Source organism: Astyanax mexicanus, chromosome 15 (assembly GCF_023375975.1).
Source record: "Astyanax mexicanus isolate ESR-SI-001 chromosome 15, AstMex3_surface, whole genome shotgun sequence".
In the NCBI taxonomy this organism is placed as follows: domain Eukaryota; kingdom Metazoa; phylum Chordata; class Actinopteri; order Characiformes; family Acestrorhamphidae; genus Astyanax; species Astyanax mexicanus.
Window position 1 is genome coordinate 16,446,848 of NC_064422.1, and position 18,138 is coordinate 16,464,985.

At 38.0% G+C, this 18,138-nt stretch overlaps 2 protein-coding genes across 5 annotated transcripts in view; both read right to left on the reverse strand.

Moving 5' to 3' along the window:
- Positions 1–1,708: 1,708 nt before the first annotated feature.
- LOC103034975 (zinc finger protein 239) overlaps positions 1,709–18,138 on the reverse strand; it is a 40,935-nt gene continuing 24,505 nt past the window's right edge. For 2 of the 3 annotated variants that reach the window (XR_007424533.1, XR_007424532.1), the window contains exon 2: positions 1,709–3,368. The gene's annotated coding sequence lies outside the window, so the exon portion shown is untranslated. Of the gene's footprint in view, positions 3,369–4,612; positions 5,027–18,138 lie in introns of those variants that run through there. The other variant, XR_002649449.2, reaches the window with a different exon arrangement.
- On the reverse strand, positions 12,209–16,729 carry LOC103034432 (zinc finger protein OZF). Of its 2 annotated transcripts, none has more exons than XM_007260935.4 (2): positions 16,257–16,729; positions 12,209–15,204 (listed from the first exon to the last, which is right to left on the reverse strand). In XM_007260935.4, the coding sequence occupies exon 2, from the start codon at positions 15,112–15,114 to the stop codon at positions 13,660–13,662; it is 1,455 nt and encodes a 484-aa protein (XP_007260997.3). In that variant the 5' UTR covers positions 15,115–15,204; positions 16,257–16,729; the 3' UTR covers positions 12,209–13,659. The 2 variants fall into 2 exon arrangements, with proteins under 2 accessions (XP_007260997.3, XP_007260998.3); XM_007260936.4 differs by having other exon boundaries at positions 16,182–16,729.

The window sequence follows — 18,138 nt, forward strand, 5'->3', positions numbered from 1 at the left end:
TACACAAAACTTTTTTTTTCTTTTCTTTTGTTGAGAGTATAAAAAAGAAAGAACTTAGCGTTCAGAGACCCGAGAGATTAAGAGGAGAAAGAATAGCAGCCACTATAAAAAATGGTCTTGGGTTGTGTATATATTTTATGCAGTATTGCAGATATGCAGTATTTACAACATCTGACTTATTGCCTGACAGCACTTTTAAAAGCCCCAAAATCTGAAATGTGCCAAAAAAAAGGAACTTAAAACAGATTTCATAAGGCCCTACATTAGAGTCAAGTGTGCTAAAGCTCACCCAAAACAACAAATATTCTCTGAAAAATAGATACTTACCCCTCTGGACACGCCACTGCTCTTTCTACAAATAATACTACTACTAATCCTAACATTACTACTGATACTAAAGGTCTCATTCCATCATTTTAAAAATCATTTTAAAATGTCTAGTATAAATAAATGCCATGTGAGCCATTTTTTGTGAGAAAAAAGTTTCTATTTAGCCCTTCTTTTGATCACTAAATTAGAGGTCTCTGAAGAAAGACTTGGGCTCTTGCTCATGAATATTCATGCATGCAAACATATCGCCTCTAATTGGCTAACAGCACTGCAGTAGAGAACATCTAGTTCATCAGTTCATGACTCCACCACAAGAAAGAGACTGGGCACAAATTAACTGCATGGCAGAAAGCCAAACCAAAACCACTGCTGAGCAAAAAGAACATTTTGCCAGAAAACATGATCACCAAGACTTGGGGAAAAAGCACACCATACCTACAGTAAAACATTGTGGTGGAAGTGTGATGATCTGTAGCTGTTTTGCTGCTTCAGGACCTGAAACACTTGGTGTGATAAATTGAACCATGAATTCCACTGTCTACCACAATTCCTGAGGGATAATATCCGGCCATCTTAACATGACATTAAGCTAAAACAAACTTGGGTTCTGCAGCAGGACAATGATCCAAAACACACCAGCAAATCCACTTTTGAATAACTGAATAAAAACAAGTGAAGACTTTGGAGTGGCCTAGTCAAAGTCCTGATCTGAAGTGTACAGATATTCTTTGGCTTGACCTTAGAAAGGTGGTTGATGCTGGAAAACCCCTCAATGTGGCAGAATTACAACAATTCTGTAAAGAATAGTGGACCAGAATTCCTTCACAGTGCTGTGAAGACTCATTGCAAGTTACTGCAAAAGCTTGATTGCAGTTTCTGCTGCTAAGGGTGGAACCACAAATTATTAGTTTTAGGGGGCAGATACTTTTTCACACAGGGCCATGTAGGTTTGGATTTTTTTTTCTCACTTAATAATGCAAACCTTCATTTACAAACTGCATTGTCTGTTTACTTGTGATGTCTTTGGATAATATTTAAATTATTTTGATGATCTGAAAAGGCAAAAGGAAAAAAAAAGTCATGAAGGGGGAAAACACTTTTTCACAGCACTATATATAGATATATCCATGAGTTGGTGGCAAAATTATTTTGGTTCTACAATGACCGAACAATCAACTGTTCTCATAAATAACGTAATCTTTCAGCTTACCTTCACAAATACCTTTGAAAATGAAGTAAGACTTAACCAAATAATAATAATAATAATAATAATAATAATAATAATAATAATAAAAATTATTATTATTATTATTATTATTATTATTATTATTATTATTATTATTATTATACAAATAAAGAGTCCTAAAATGCGTTCACATTAACTATTAAATTCAGTCTTCATCAGACAGTGTTTAATTTTAGGGGCAGCAGACACAAAATATAGATTGGTGTGATGTGCAACAAACAAAAGATGTACAATTAAACAGTTGGGGAGATACAATAAGTGCAAGTACAAATAAGAAACTACACCACTCACTGTCTCATCTGACGTTTTTTTAATCAGTAAAGTGATTAATCCCCCTCTGACTAGTTCCCTGTCCACAGAAAGCATGGCTAGTGCATTTAGAATTGGGCTGGTAGACGACATGTTTGCGCTGCTGTGCCACTGTAGGGACAGAGGTCAGGAAGCCAGTTTATGCTAACAGGCTAACTGTGAGATCAGAACTGGACTTCTAACAGCAGCAACAGTCTCATAATTAACTGTCTCTAAACCCTCAGCAGTGGAAAAACCCCAGGTTGATAGTGACGCAAGCATGCTAGGGCAAGCCATCCCAGAACCCATTGAGATTGCCTTGCAGAGCCTGAAACTCTGAAAAAAGAAAGTTAACACTGATTGGTGTATGACATTCAGAGGCAGGAATGGCTGACTAGAACAATCACACGCTAGTTTAACACTGATTTAATGTGCTAGAAACTTTTTTCCTCCTTCTCTCCCTGTGGTGGTGCGGTGCCTGATCACCCTAATGAAGAAACCGCCACTGCAGAATGTTCTAAATCTCTAGAAGGACATTGCATTTAATTCCTAAAAATAATAACACTCTGCTCCACTGCTTTCAGAAACACCACGAGTGATCTTAATACATTTATGTGATTTTAAAGTACTCAAATGTCTGAAGCTCCACCCACACTCTGAGCAGAAATACGGTTTCTCTCCAGTATGAATTTGCTGGTGTCTTATGAGGGTACATTTGTCACCAAAACCGATCCCACACTCCGGACACTCGTATGGCTTCTCTCCACTGTGGGTGCGCTGGTGGGTTTGAAGATTGCTCTTCTGATTGAAGCTCCGCCCACAGTCTGAGCACTGATAGGGTTTCTCACCTGTGTGAGTGCGCTGGTGAGACTGGAGTGTACCTTTGTTCCTAAAGCTCCGCCCACACTCTAAACAGTCATAGGGTTTTTCTCCTTTGTGAATAAGCTGGTGACGTTGGAGGCTATTCTGGCGACTAAAACAGGTCCCGCATTCGGAGCACTGATATGGTTTCTCTCCAGTGTGAACGCGCTGGTGGACCTGAAGATGACTTTGTTGATTAAAACTCTTCCCGCAGTCTGAGCAGTTGAACGGTTTCTCACCAGTATGAGTCCGCTGGTGAATCTGGAAACTACTTGGGTGATTAAAGCTCTTCCCACAGTCTGGACACTGGTAGGGCTTCTCCCCAGTATGAATGTGCTGGTGTAGTCTCAGGTGACATCGTTGGGTAAAACTCTTCCCGCACTCTAAGCAGTGGTGAGATCTCTTCTTTATGGTACTTTTCGGCAAACGACGGTGAGATACGTTGGAGCAAGAAGCACCTGGGGATGCCTGCTCAACAGTGGAGAGTTCCAAACCACTGAATTCCAGATCACTGAAATCCATACTGTTGAAACAGGGTGTGATATTCCTCTTTGTGGTGCTTTCTGAAATGCTTTTAGAGATACATTTAAAGTGTGACAGACTCTAGGAGATGGTGTAGACATGGAAGAGGGCGTCACTGTCACTGGTGGAGGTACAGAAAAAAAGTATTACAAAATTATACCAAATTGGGAGGTTGAACATAAAGTTTCTCAAGTTCACAACAAACAAAAAGCAATAAATCACAGAACAATTATAAATTCAAAACTATTAAGCGTTTCTTAATCTGTGCTATGAAAGTGAGTCCAAGAAAGCAACAAGAGCATCGTGTTACCATATTTTTCTATTTTGACTATAGGGCGCCCTTAAAATAATTTAATTTTCCCAGAAATTGACAGTGTGCCTTATAATGTGGTGCTCCTTATGTATGAATTCTACCAGTCAGAAATTAAGGAGCTGGAGCAGTAAGGCCACTTCACTGAAGTACAGCATTATACAGGGGTTGCAGTGAAGCTTCTCCAGCGCTTCTCCATGCTGAGTGCAGTAGTATTAGCATTAGCCAGTAGCTCTTTTGCGAATATCGACTGTAGTCTGCGTGTTTACTGTGATAAAACAAGTTACATGGGTAGAACTGCTAGCTGATAGCGCCCCGGGTAACTGAAACACTCAGGGTTCTTCAGTCTAACGCTATCCGGTAGTGTTTACTAGCTCTAACTGCGGCTAGCGCTAGTGGCAAATTATTAGCGGCTAATGCTAATACTGCTGCACCCAGCCTTAGTGCAGGAGAAACTTCACTGAAAACTCACCCTTAGACAAAATTTTGGAAGTCTAAGCTTACTATAAACAAACAGAAGCGCTTTACTCACCCAAATAAACATTTTTTAGAGAGAAATCTAGCGCTCATTTGACTTTTTTTTTTTTAAATAAATTTTAATTTAAAGGTTTTAAGGTTGGGGCTTTTAGGAGAAAGGTGTTCTTCATAATTAATAATATCAATACTAAGAATTAATTTTTTTAAACGTCCCTTTTTCTAATGCAAGCCCACAGTACCGGCAGAATCAATGTTAAATCAACGTAAAATTGATATGCATAAATAAATCAATTCTGTTTCAATGCATTAATGATGGAAAAATCAACACTGATTCAATGTTTTTTTGCTATCTGGGAATACATTAAATAAGTAAATCTAATTTATATTCTGTTCTTATAGCTTTGACTTTTCTCTTGCAGTGTAGGAAGAGATAGTAGAGATTTAAAAATAGTAATAATAATAATTCAGAAATTATATAAATATATCATCTTTAGGAAGCAAAAGGTGTATAATGTAGAATTTCCCCGAACATGTGATGTGTGTAAGGTAGTGTAAACAGAGTGTGAACAGCTCTGTACCTTCAGCAGCTCCTGCTCCTCTTCCTCCAGCGGCTCTGTAGAAGCGCGGAGCCGGGTTTAGAGCAGCTCGGTACGGAGAGCAGCTCTCGGGGAACCGGGGGGAGAGGAGCTGGATCTGGAGAAATATCAGGAATAATTTATATGATCTGGAGAAAACCGTGACGGATCAGAACGGGCTCTTCTTCTCTTATGTTTTACTGCTGTTTGAGAACCACACAGAGAACTGCGCCTCCCCCTGGACTGTAGGAGAGTTACACCTGATAAAACAGCGGCACTGAAAACCACTGGGTTAATTCTGTTGGCTGAACTAAACAAAAGTGTGAGAAGTGAATGGGTGCCATTTCTTTGCCCAGGAAATTACATGTATGAATGTGCACACAAAATAACTTTAAAATACATTTCATTATTAAGCCTAGTGTCTTGCAATTGCAAAAGCAATGTATATATAATTAAAAACATTAATAAAAACTACTTAGAACACTGAAAAATAATCATTAATATCCTTCAGATATGAATTTCTTTGCATTGTTGTGTGACTCCAAATCCCATCTATGATTTAATTTTTTTTTCATAATAAATCCATAATATTTCAGTTAAAATACACATTTTATTACTCCGTCCTGTTCCCATAAAGCAATATCCCATCTGGAACGTTCTACACGTCACATCTACAACAGGAAGTGAGATCAGTTGGTTATTCTGAAGATCATGGGAAGACCACAATTAAGTTCCCTCATTAGATTTTCTGTATGTTTGATCTTATTGTAAATATGACTGAAGAGCTCAATCTCAACACTGTCCTGTCACCTAAATTAATTCTCATGTGATATCACTAGAATGTGCTCAGTGCCCTCATGCTATTAGCATAGCGGCAATTGAGCTATTTTTCATGTTTTTGCTAATTCTATGATAAAAACTCATTCCTGTTACTTTAATTCCTGTTGCTCAAAAAAGTAAAAAGTAACAGGAATGAGTGCCAGTAACAGGAGTGAGTTCCAGTAATGGGAATGAGTGCTAGTGGCAAGGAGTGAATTTTATTTTGTCATAAATATCAATTATTTAAACATGCAGTCAACTATTTCTTTAAAATGTATTTCTTGAGAGATAATCTAAGGTAATTAGTGGACTTGCTTTAAACATGCCTTTTTAATATCACATGAGATTTGTTATAATTTCTGATTAGAACCCTCTAGTAAAAAAGTAAAAAAAATAAAGCTGGATAATTTGGAAGCGTTAAAGCCAGCAAATGGAACCCATTTGGTGGACATTCATCACAATCCATTGACATTCATTTCTCTGTCTGTAGATGTGCACTTAGTGCTGATAGCGGTGGAAACTGAAACTCATGTATAACGCTGTACTTCAGCAGAGTGGCTTTACCACTCCTCACAACCTGACTGGTAAAACACATACATAGGGTGCACTGATGATTTTTGGTAAGTTAAAATATTTAAAGAGTGCCTTCTAGTGTGAGAAATGCTGTAAGTATTTTATTGAATTTTATTTTGCTGCTTTCAGCTTTGAGGACAGATTTGCACATTTGGAATTTTCTCAGTGTATTCATAAGGTAGAGTCAGCATGTTAAAGCAGTTGCTGCAGGTTAAAACAACCTTTACTTAAGATTGCCCATTGGGCATCGTTTAGTGTTAAAATTCTGCCATTGAACCAAAGATCATTTCAAAGTTTTGAATGTTCAGGGCAATTCTACATGCAACCCTTTTTGCTTCCTAAAGATAATATATTTATATTACGTGTTATTATTACTACTATTTAAATATTCAAAAATAAAAGATAAAACATTTGTGTTGTTGTTAAAGTTTATTTGTGTGAATTGGCTGCAATGGAAACATGACAATCAGGATAAAGTGACTGTAGCAAATTAACCTGGACATACTGGATGGCAGTGTGGAGCCAGTAGTCAACACTGAACCATTATCCCATACAACTGGTTTAACTGGGTTAATTCTCAGTGAAGTCTAATAATGGCCATCACTTTCCCTCACACCTCCATACAGCATGTCAGAAATGAAAATAATGAAAAAGAATTTGAGTACAGAAAATAGACTTCCAACTGAAGATATATTTAGTATTTTACAGTACAACAATGATTTTAAAAGTTTTTTTTTACATCATTTGTTAAAGTTTCCAAATTAATTCTTGATTTATCATCAAATCCAGACATATTTTTCTATACTCTTTCCATTTAATCATCCTTAATTATATATATTTTTAATAAAATTAGTTTTTTTTTAATAAACAAATATTCTCTCTACCAATCACTGCTTTCATTGGTGTTGGCAGCCAAGATGATGGGTCAGCCATATCCCATCAGCTAAAAACTGTTAAAAAAATGTCCTGAGGGCAATTGTGTTTCATGTGGAATAGCTTTTTCACTGCAGCCACAGCTCAATATGCCATGCTCTCTCTGGGTAGGTAGGTGGCAGTCTGTCCCCTCATCATTCCCATTGTGATGGTGGCTGATGTATCAGCACTGTATTCCTCCACGTGCACTGGTTGTGTTGTGATGTGCATACCTGTCAAGTCTCCCGTTTTGTCCGGGAAACTACCGTATTTTACTCCTCTTTCCCGCCGTCCTCCCGTATTAGTATTTTCCCGTAAATTTCCCGTATTATATTAAGATTAAAATATATATATTATTGAGGAGACAGGGCACTGACCCCGCTGTGTCTCTTAACCAATCATGGAGCCGGTTCAAGGAGAAAGTCCCGCCTTTCAGGAGAAACAGCCAATCAGCTTGCAATAGAGGGTCAGTGTGGGGAAGCCCCCCGTCGCTGTGAGTTCAGGCAGCTAGTCGGAGCTGCTGATGTTAAAACATATCTGGATATTCAGCGATTTTTCTAAATGAAAGGTAATGGTAGGCTAATCATGTAAACTGTGATGAGATTTTTCTGATAGCTGTTTAAAAATACTCGTCTCCGAAATAAAACACACAGATTAAACCTTTTAAAATAAAAAAATACAGCTTGTGACTCAGTTTAACTAGAAAATGTGGAGAGGACCGAAATGAACTGAACTGATCAGGGGTTGAGTGATCAAAAGAAAGAAGTATTAATTAAAAATTATTAATTGTGTAGGCCCCTTAGGACTAATTTTTACTGATGGAATATATGTGGTCCATGTCCTTTTAGTAAAAGCTCATGATACTATTTTTAGGTCACCAACAGTCATTTTGCAGAATTTGTGCACCCTTTGTTTAATTTTAAATCTATTAAATAAATAAAAAAATATATAATATAAAAGAGTGCATTTATGGCAAAAAAAGACATGAAATCTTAACTTTTTTAATATCTAGAAAAGTTTTTTTAATTTGGCTGTATTAAAAGAATGACATATGTAGGAATGTCCACAACATTTCAGATTCTGATAATCTAATTGTAGTGTGTAAGTGGTTCACATGTGGTTATTTAAAAAAATTTTGTAAACCTGTCTTAAAATGTAAGGGGCACTGAACCTTCGTTGGGCTGGTGGGACGGCTTTAAGCGGACAGAGGAAAATATCCCTTATTTTTAAATCTAAAACTTGACAGGTATGGTGATGTGTTGTTAAAAAAGAGGCGGAGATCCTATATATCAGAGGTAGCTTGCATTTGCAATCATAGAATAGAAAGCATTGCAGTGATGGAGGGAGTTTTAGTTAATTAATTAATTAAAATAATGATCTGTAATATTACATGAATGTGAATGTATGATGTTAAGCATAAGAAGAGGTGTACAATTTGACACCTGTATAATCCCACAAATAATATGGACTTACAATATGTCTTACAAATATCTAAAAATAAAAACACTCTTCACCATTTTCACCAACACCACGAGTGATCTTAATACACTTGTGAGAGTTTAAACTACTCAGATGTCTGAAGCTCCACCCACAGTCTGCGCAGTAATGTGGTTTCTCTCCAGTATGAATCTGCAGGTGTTTTTGTTGGGTGTTTTTGCAAGTAAATCTTTCCCCACACTCTGGGCACTCGTACGGTTTCTCTCCAGTATGGGTGCGCTGGTGGGATTGGAGATTGCTCTGTTGATTGAATCTCCTCTCACAAAATAAGCACTTATAAGGTTTCTCTCCAGTGTGAATGCGCTGGTGTGTTACGAGGGTCCCCCTGTTTCTGAAACTCCGTCCACAATCTGAGCACTCGTACGGCTTCTCTCCGGAGTGAATTCTCTGGTGCCGTTGTAGATGATTGTGTTGCTTGAAACTCTTCCCGCATTCAGGACAGTAATACGGTTTATATCCAGTGTGAATGCGCTGGTGTGATCTGAGATCACCTCCGTCACGGAAGCTCTTCCCACAGTCCCCGCACTTGTACGGTTTCTCTCCCGTATGAATTCGCTTGTGTATCTTGAGGTTACTCTGTCGAGTAAAACTCTTCCCGCACTCCGAGCAGACAGGATTAGTTTTAACTCCTGTTTTTGTCTTTGTTCTACTGCTGGATGCTTCAGCACTGGGGATGTCAGGAGACTCTTGTGGGGTACTGGAGCTACTTTTGGACTCCATTTTGTCTTATAATTTCAGGAGATTAAGACTCTCCTCTAGGACGTGTTTCCGGATGTGGAAGTTGGTACTGCTAATGAACTTTAGGAGCAGGAGATTTCTGAGGATAAGTCGTCAATCATTTCTGTAAAAAAAAAAAAAAAAAAAAGATTTGAAAACTGGTTAAATCTCAACAAAATCACCAGTCAAAATAAAATCACTGGTGCACCTTATAATCCAGTGAGCCTTCTTTATGAATTTCAGCAGTCAGGTTGTAAGGAGCAGTAAAGCCACTCCACTGAAGTCCAGTGTTATAAAGGACTTTCAGTGAAGTTTCTCCAGCAATAAGCAGCATTAGCATTAGCCACTAACCGCAACGCTAGCTCTTTTGCTGTTCAGAGGCGAGTATATTTGACTGTACCCTGCATGTTAAAACAAGCTACGTGGGAGGAACTGCTAGCTGATAGTGCCAATGGCTTACTGGAACACTCAGGGTTTCACAGTGTAGCTCTGTCGGGGGGCATTTACTAGCATTGCTGCTAACTGGGGCTAGCTCTGCTGCCAAGCACTGCTGCTAACTGCTGTTGAAAATATTGGAAATCTAAGCTTACTGTAAGTAAGAGGAAGTGCTTTACCTCACCCTGATAAACAGTTTTCAAGAGAAAATCTGTGGAGATTACCAACAAAGTGACATCCTTGTTCCTTACTATTGTCGCTTAAAATGCGTCAGATTCAGATAAAGAAATCAATGACTGAATACAGAAGCTGTGACAGACTGTCCCTGTCCCCTGTCCAGTGTACATACCGAAAAAAGCTAGCACTTAGCAGCTAATGCTAATAATGTTCCAGAATCGGAGCTGGAGAAACTTCACTGAAACTCCTGTATAACTCTGTACTTCAGCAGAGTGGCTTTACTGTTCCTTACAACCTGGTAAACTGGTAAAATTTATACATAAGGCGCCCCAGATATAGAAGATACACTGATGATTTTGAGGAAAATTAAAGGAGTTTAAGAGCGCCTTACAGTGCTGCAAATCATGCAATTAAACAGAAGTTTTACACTGTTATAAAATGTACAGTTGGGTTGGTGTTTGTCCAGTACTGCACCATCCTTGATATTCCTATATTTTCTTAAAATAAGAACATTTATGAAGATACAAAAAATAATCGATATATTTTCCAGGTCTACACTGAATCAGTGTCAGAATTTCAACATTATCCAGTGTCTATTAGGCAAGGTTAAATAACGATTGTTTAAATGTTGCTTTTTCCATTAGCAACATAAAAATGGATAGATAGATATCGACATAGATAGATACTTTTTGTAACCCAAAGGGAATTTTTAGAAATTCATAAAAATATATTAGATGTACAATGTTACCAGGGGATGTTCTTTTTATGAGTGTTTTATGGTTCTAATCTATACAGACTGTAGAAGCATCAAATAACTGCACTGCTTTAAAACTGTGTAAAAAGAGGAATGAAACGAACAGTTTCAGTATTAAATTCTGATAAATAAGATTTAAAATTTAAATCAATGTTAATTCCCCTTTAAACACCTTCAAACGTTGAATAAATGTTGAAATGCCGGAAAGGAAGGTCTTTGTTTATCAGCACAGAACCCCAGACAGGTATTCAACAACAGAGAACATCAGGAACACCTACTTTCAGCAGCTCCTGCTCCTCTTCCTCTAACAGCTCTGTAGAAGCTCGGAGCCGGGTTTACAAGAGCTCCTCCGGATCATCCGGTACCCAAACAGCTCGGTACGGAGAGCAGCTCTCAGGGAACCAGGGAGAGGAGGTTGATCAGGAGGATCTGGAGGAAGCTGTGAACCGCTGATCAGAACAGGATCTTCTTCTACTTCTACGATCGGTTGTATAGTTATAGAACAGCGCCCCCTATCAGGACTGCAGATCTTGGAGGATTTGGCCCTGCTGTTTAAATCTTAAAATTACTGTACTAGTACATCTCAAAAAATTATCATTATTAATTATCATTAAAAAGTTACTTTATTTCAATAATTCAGTTCCTAATGTGAAACTTATGTATTATATATATATGTATTACACACAATGATCTATTCTAAGCCTTTATTTATTTTATTGTTGATATTTATGGCTTACAGCCAATGAAAACCCAAAAATCAGTGTCTCAGAAAATTAGAATATTACATAAGACAAATGGGTACTTTTGGTAGTGTGAACAGTGTGCCAAGTCCTGCTGGAAGATGAAATCGGCATCTCCATAAACATTGTCAGGAGAGGAAAGCATGAAGTGACTTTAGACTTGATAAAACACAGTGGACCAACACCAGCAGATGCCATGACTCACCAAACCATCACTGATCATCAATAAATTTTGCGTTTCATTTGGAAATCAAGGGAGCAGAGTCTAGAGGAAGAGTGGAGAGACACACAGTTCAAGCTGCTTGAGGTCTAGTGTGAAGTTTCCACAATCAGTGATGGTTTGGAGAGTCATGTCATCTGCTGGTGTTGGTTCACTGTCTTATATCAAGTCCAAAGTCCCCTCATTCTTTCCTCTGCTGACAACTTTTATGGAGATGCAGATTTTTGGGGTTTTCTTCACCTGTAACCCATAATCATCCACAATAAAAGAAATAAACACTTAAAATAGACCAATCTATGTGTAATACATCCATATACTATGTGAGTTTCACATTTTGTACTTAATTACTGACATAAAATAACTTTATATTGATATAATTTTTTTTATAGATGCACTAGTATATTGGGGCTGTTTGGGAGACAAGGATTAAGCCTAGTCTTTAACAACACAACATTTAGAATGTAAATTTCCCACTGAAAAGAAAATTTAGTCTAGGGTGAATCTATACACCCTACAATTAAATCCTAGTTGAGTCGCCCAAGACACTGGCCTTAAACTTCAGTATTCAGAAAAATGACAAGACGAACATTCTCTGACGAACATATATTATTTTATGTTACATGTTGGGCTTTTTGATTAAGAAAAGTAAATGTAACACGTTTCCTTGATGTATCTGTAATTACTGGCAATGATAAATCCTCAGTTTCTTGAACGATGAAAAGAAAAAACAATAACCATCCATTTTAATTGTTTTATTTCCATTTATAAAATGAAGAAAAAAATGTACACAAACCAAAATCTCAACCTACACTTACCTTCCAAATTTAGAGTTTGGATGACGTAAGGATTTTGCTCCACGGTTTGTTTTTTAGAATAAAAAATATGAAAAAAAAAAATAAATAAATAAATAAATAAAATACAAGGGAATACACTAAGGTTCCAGCACCCTACAGTCCCTTCAGAGCAAAAAAAAAAAAAAAGATGAAACATTTCTTTACGCTTTAAGCAATATTACATTTTATTTTCATTTTTTACAGTATAAAAACAATAGAAATGGAAATTAGCCTGAATCAAAAGTATGAGCACCATGCATGGCCAGCACTGGTACTGCCCTCTTTGTAGATTACAGTCTCAAAACTTGTTTTGTAGCAGCCAATAATATGTCAGTTGAATTCTACAAATTTACAAGTTCAAGCTTGACTGTTTTCCAGTGAGGGAATTCTGCATTCCACAATTCATGAAAAAAAAAAAAAACACTTTGCTGAGCCCCACTTTTTAATATCTAATAAAAGACAAAGTGGAATATCAAATACTGCAAACTGGTAATTTACTAATTATTATTAGTATATTATTCCTCTATGAAGTTTTCAATGAACAACAGATACAGAATCAAAAATTGAAAATTAAAATGTAAATGTTGAATGTATAAATGACCAGTTATTATTCTCAGTTTCTCTCTCTGTCACATTCCCGTCACTGGCTTAATGTGGATTCTTGCCTATAAAGCCAGGGTGCGAATTATACAATGATAATTGGGGGGTCAAGTTTTTCTTATGGGGTGTAAATGAAAACCAGTAAATTTCAAAGTAATCTAATAAATAGATAGAAAATAAGTCTTACCTTAAAAATTGTAATACAGCAGTTTACTGTAAAACTACTAATCTGAGTAACTTATTCCACACTAGGTCTACTGTAGTGTATGAAGCATTTATTTTATTGTTTACCACCTTAAAACACTTTTCCATTCCACCTTAACAGTTTCCCTGCATTAAAACAAATTTTCTTTATGTTAAAACACAGTTTCATTAGTAGATGAAAAAGTCTTTCAAGAGATTCTGCTTAGGTTGTGCAGAAATCACAAACAAAACTAGTATCTACAGCCTGAAGCTTCTTTCAAGGTTCTTTTTGTTCATGGCCTTGCACCCAGGTGATAAGAATAAAACTGACTAAAGGCCCATAACCTTGAAAAGCACCTAAATCAGTGGAGCTTAGTCCAAATTCTGAAGATCCACTATCCGGCAGAGTTTAGGTAGTTCCAGATCATCATTGATTAAGATCAACCTGAAATCAGGAAATCTTTTGCAGTTGTCAGTGAAACTGTCTAAATTTTCCTGTGGTGTGGGTGGTAATAATCTGTGTTGAATATGAATTCTTTAGGGTGACAAATCTCTATGACCAAGAATGAGCATGGCAGTCCCATTAGCCACTACGCTTCACTCCCCACATCATTAGTGTATAACCCATTATTAATGCACTTGTGTTTATGTATAGTCTTCTCATGCCTAAAGTTTCTCCCACACACTGAGCAGTAATACGGTTTCTCTTCGGTGTGAGTTTTGCGATGCTGTCGGAGGGTACCTTTATCTCTAAAGCTCCGCCCACACTCTGAGCACTGAAACGGTTTTTCTCCAGTGTGAATGCGCTGGTGTATTATCAGACTTCTGCATACAGTAAAACTCTTCCCGCACTCAGAGCACTTGTACGGTTTTTCGCCAGTGTGAGTGCGCTGGTGCGACTGGAGTTCAAAATTGTCTCGAAATTTCTTATCGCACAGCAAGCAGTGATGCCGCTTCTCTCCTGTGTGAATGATCTGGTGTTGGCAGAGATTCATATGTTGACTAAATCTCTTCCCGCAGTCTGAGCACTCGTACGGTTTCTCCCCAGTGTGAATGCGTTCATGTATTATTAGACTTCTGCGTATAGTAAAACCCCGTCCACACTCTGAGCACTGGTATGGCTTCTCTCCAGTGTGAGTGCGCTGGTGTACTATGAGGTCACTCTTGCTCCGAAAACACTTCCCGCACTCTAAGCAGGGATGCGGCTTTTCCCCAGTGTGAATGCGCTGGTGTTTTTGGAGATGTACCCGTTGAGAAAAACTCTTCCCACAGTCTGAACAGTGGTAGGGTTTCTCTCTGGTGTGAATGAGCTGGTGTTTTTGTAGTTGAGACTGTTCCTTAAAATTTCTCCCACACTCCGAGCAGTAATACGGTTTGTCTGTAGTGTGAATGTTCTGATGTTTTTGTAGACAACCTTTGTCTCTAAAACTCTTCCCACACTCTGAGCACTCGTACGGTTTCTCTCCAGTGTGAAGGCGTTGGTGTCGCAAGAGGTTACTCAGTCGATAAAACCTTTGCTCACAGTGTGAACACTGGTGCCGTTTCTCTCCGGTGTGAAGACGCTGATGATTTTTTAAAGTCTTGACCGACGCTAAGTTCTTTCCACATTCCGAGCAGTGAAACGGTTTCTCTCCAGTGTGAATGTGCTGATGAGTTCTCAGATCACTGCTGGTACTGAAATGTTTCCCACACTCAGAGCAAGGATAAAGCTTCTCTCCAATGTGAATATTCTGGTGTTGTTGAAGATGAGTCAGCTCAGAAAATTTCTTACCACATTCTAAGCAAGGAAAGGGTTTCTCTCCAGTATGAACGCTCTGATGTTTTTGAAAAATACTGTGGTCTCTAAAACTCTTTCCACACTCTGAGCACTCATACAGTTTATCTCCGGAATGAAGGAGTTTGTGTTGTTGGAGATCACTCTGTTGATTAAAATCTTCTCCACACTGGGAAGCACTTTCTGGCTCTGCTGGTTCTTGCATCTGGCTTTGAGATGTGTTGGCACAGACAGAAAGAGTGAGAGTTTGCAGAGTACTTGTTGATTCCATATTCTAACACTTAATCTCTCTTCGCTTCAGCCTTGTGTGAAGAATGTGTACGTGAGCAAAGAAGATTGACTGGTAAAAGGACGTTTGTTTCTGTAAAAGAAAAACATATATTACATGACAGACAAATGATCTTTTTATAACATTTTCTATGACAAAAGTTGCTAATCTAATTCCATAATTCTCAGTTCTGCACTGGGGTATATTTGCAGTCCTTTACTGACTAGAAAAAGCATGAAAAAAAATCTAAATAGCACATTAATTTTTAACTGTATTGTAAACAGCCTACGACATCGAATTCTGGCTTTTTTTTTTACCTGTTCTATGAATGTACTGTAGCTTTAGAAGATACTGATTTATGGCCGGCCCCAGTCAAGCACAGGATTCAACTATGTTACAACTGAATGTTTAATTAACATCAGGAACACAAACACTGAAGACATTATTTTGTTTCTTTAGTTTGCTCAATTGTAATCAGTTAATATGTCTTTATTTAAATTCTTCCCACTAGCAATGCCCCCAAATTTAGGAGGGTCAAAACTTACACTTGTGAAGCCAGCCACCACATCTTTTCACAAGGCGGCCAACATGCTTGAAAAAAACAAATGCAGCGACCCAGTACTGGCCTTCTACTAACAGAGAGTTAATTAGGAGGTTCTATAAATGCTGGCATTCATTTATAACATATTACAAGACTTCCTAAATTCAGCAGATATGCTTTATGATTGTATTTATTACTACTCATTTGCAAAATGTAAACATGCTGGAATAGTTACTGGGAGGGTTTAGGGGATTAGGAATATATGTCTGTTCATTTGTCTTTAATTGTGTACTTAATTGTGTGTTATAAGAAATGTAAATCAATAGAAATACTATAATAATAACTTGTATATTTTCAATCATATATTTCAACTTTGAAAAAAATAAATGGAGGGGGTTCTGATTGACCTGGATTTTTTTTTGCAACTTGGGATGTCTACTAATATGTTTATTTAGAATAACTCTTCTAAAATGTTATACAATGCAACAATGTTGCCTTATGACAAAAGACACGTTATATCGATACTAACCCTGCTCATAGTAGTATCCTGTGTGTAGTAAGGGTGTAAACAGAGGGTGAAGTGCTGAACTGAACAGCTCTGTACCTTCAGCAGCTCTGTTGAATTGCGGAGCCGAGTTTAGAGCAGCTCCTCCGGATAGTCCGGTACCCGAACAGCTTGGTACGGAGAGCAGTTCTCGGGGAACCGGGGGAGGAGAGGAGCTGGATCAGGAGAAATATTAGGATTTTTGGATGCTCTGGAGAAAACCCTGACGAATCAGAACGGGCTCTTCCTCTCCCCTGGTTTGTTGGGGTTGGAGAACCACACCGAGACCAGCGCCCCACTTGGACTACAGGAGATTTACATCGGAAAAACCGGGTATGGGTCGTGTCCCAAATCTCACCTGTTCTCCGAATAAACCCCACCTCCTGCAGTCCCTCAGGTGAGGGGTCAGCACTGAAACATCCACAGTCACTAAACCTCGGCTGCGTCCAGAAACTTTTGCTACTCCTCCTTTCCTACCCCGGAGAAAGGTGGAGGAATGGAGGAGGAGGAGCAGTAGTAATTGGGGAAATGGGAAAGGTGATTCCCTTTTGTAGAATGTTGACTACTGATAAACTGAGCCAATCACAACACTTGTTTTCAGCTCCCCAACACTGGTCAGCCAATCACAGCTGCTGCAATTCTCCATTCTGAAGGCAGCTTCCCAACTAGGCGGCATTTTTACGCAGCATGTGCGCACTCCCAAGAAAAGGACTGTCCCATTCTGAAGGCAGCATATGATCCTTCATGAGCAGCATCTTTATTTTACTCCAATTCTGAAGGCAGGGTGAGATGTATCTTTACCAGCGAAGGCAATCCCATGATGCATTTCACCAGCTCAGCGTTCCAGCGCTCAGATGTGAAAACATGGCGGATAAAGCCTGTATTTCCTCTCACTGCATGTGTTTACCAAACTTTAACATTTTACACTGTTTTAAATAGTTTTCCAGTAATGTTTTCACCCGTTTAAAATTATTTAAAATGCTAGCAGGATTTTAAGCTAGCAGGACCAAATGTGGCTGGTGGCGCTAAGCTAACCCCCACTAGCATGCAAAGCTAACCCCGCCTGCACGCTAGCAGTGTCAGGTGGCAAAAAGGTAACGGTTAGCCTGAATAACTGTAGATAAACTTGTAACTGAATAACTGTAGATTAACTTAAAACCAAGAGAGTTAATGTGTAAATAAGAAATAGAAAAAGGAGGTAATTTTGGAGTTTCTGGGCGCAGCCCCAGTCAGAGAATCTCTAATAGAGAGGAAAATACCCACTTTAATCTATGATGCACAACGTAGGTCAAAAGTGACCCGTCTTAATTTTCTATATTGTTGCAGTAAATTAACTCTATCATTCAGAATTTATGATATTCCTTAATTAACTTGTTTTTAATCATCATACATTCTTATTTTATTTTTATTCCTTTCTTACTTTTTGAATAAAAACACTTTCTCTATTACAACCCTACGGAGCCCGGGAGGGGCCGTGGATAAAACAAAAAAAAAATTTTGAGCAAAGGATACAGCACTTAATATTTATTTGAGTGAATAAAAGTGATTTGCAATGCTTGCTTACAATTTCTTTAATTCGAGCGAACGATTTTTACGTGCACTAAAAGAAGAAGCTCGGAGGGAAAGGAGTCTTTTCCGCTCTTAATCTGCTACAGGGCTGCTTAATTATCATCAGATAGATTTATTTATAACTTGCTGCTTATTAATGAGCGCGCACTGCTGTATGGTCATTTCCTGCCTTTTATTTCAGTTTTAAGGACCAAAGGAACATAAATATTTTAGTAAATAAACTGATGCAGAATGACTGTGTTATAAACTATATCAAGATCAAATATACTGTGAAGCATGATATGCGTGTCAAACTTAAGATCTCTACAATGTGGAAATGTGTTTATTAATTGCTCAATAACTATTTAGTAATATAGGGCTACTATGTATTAGT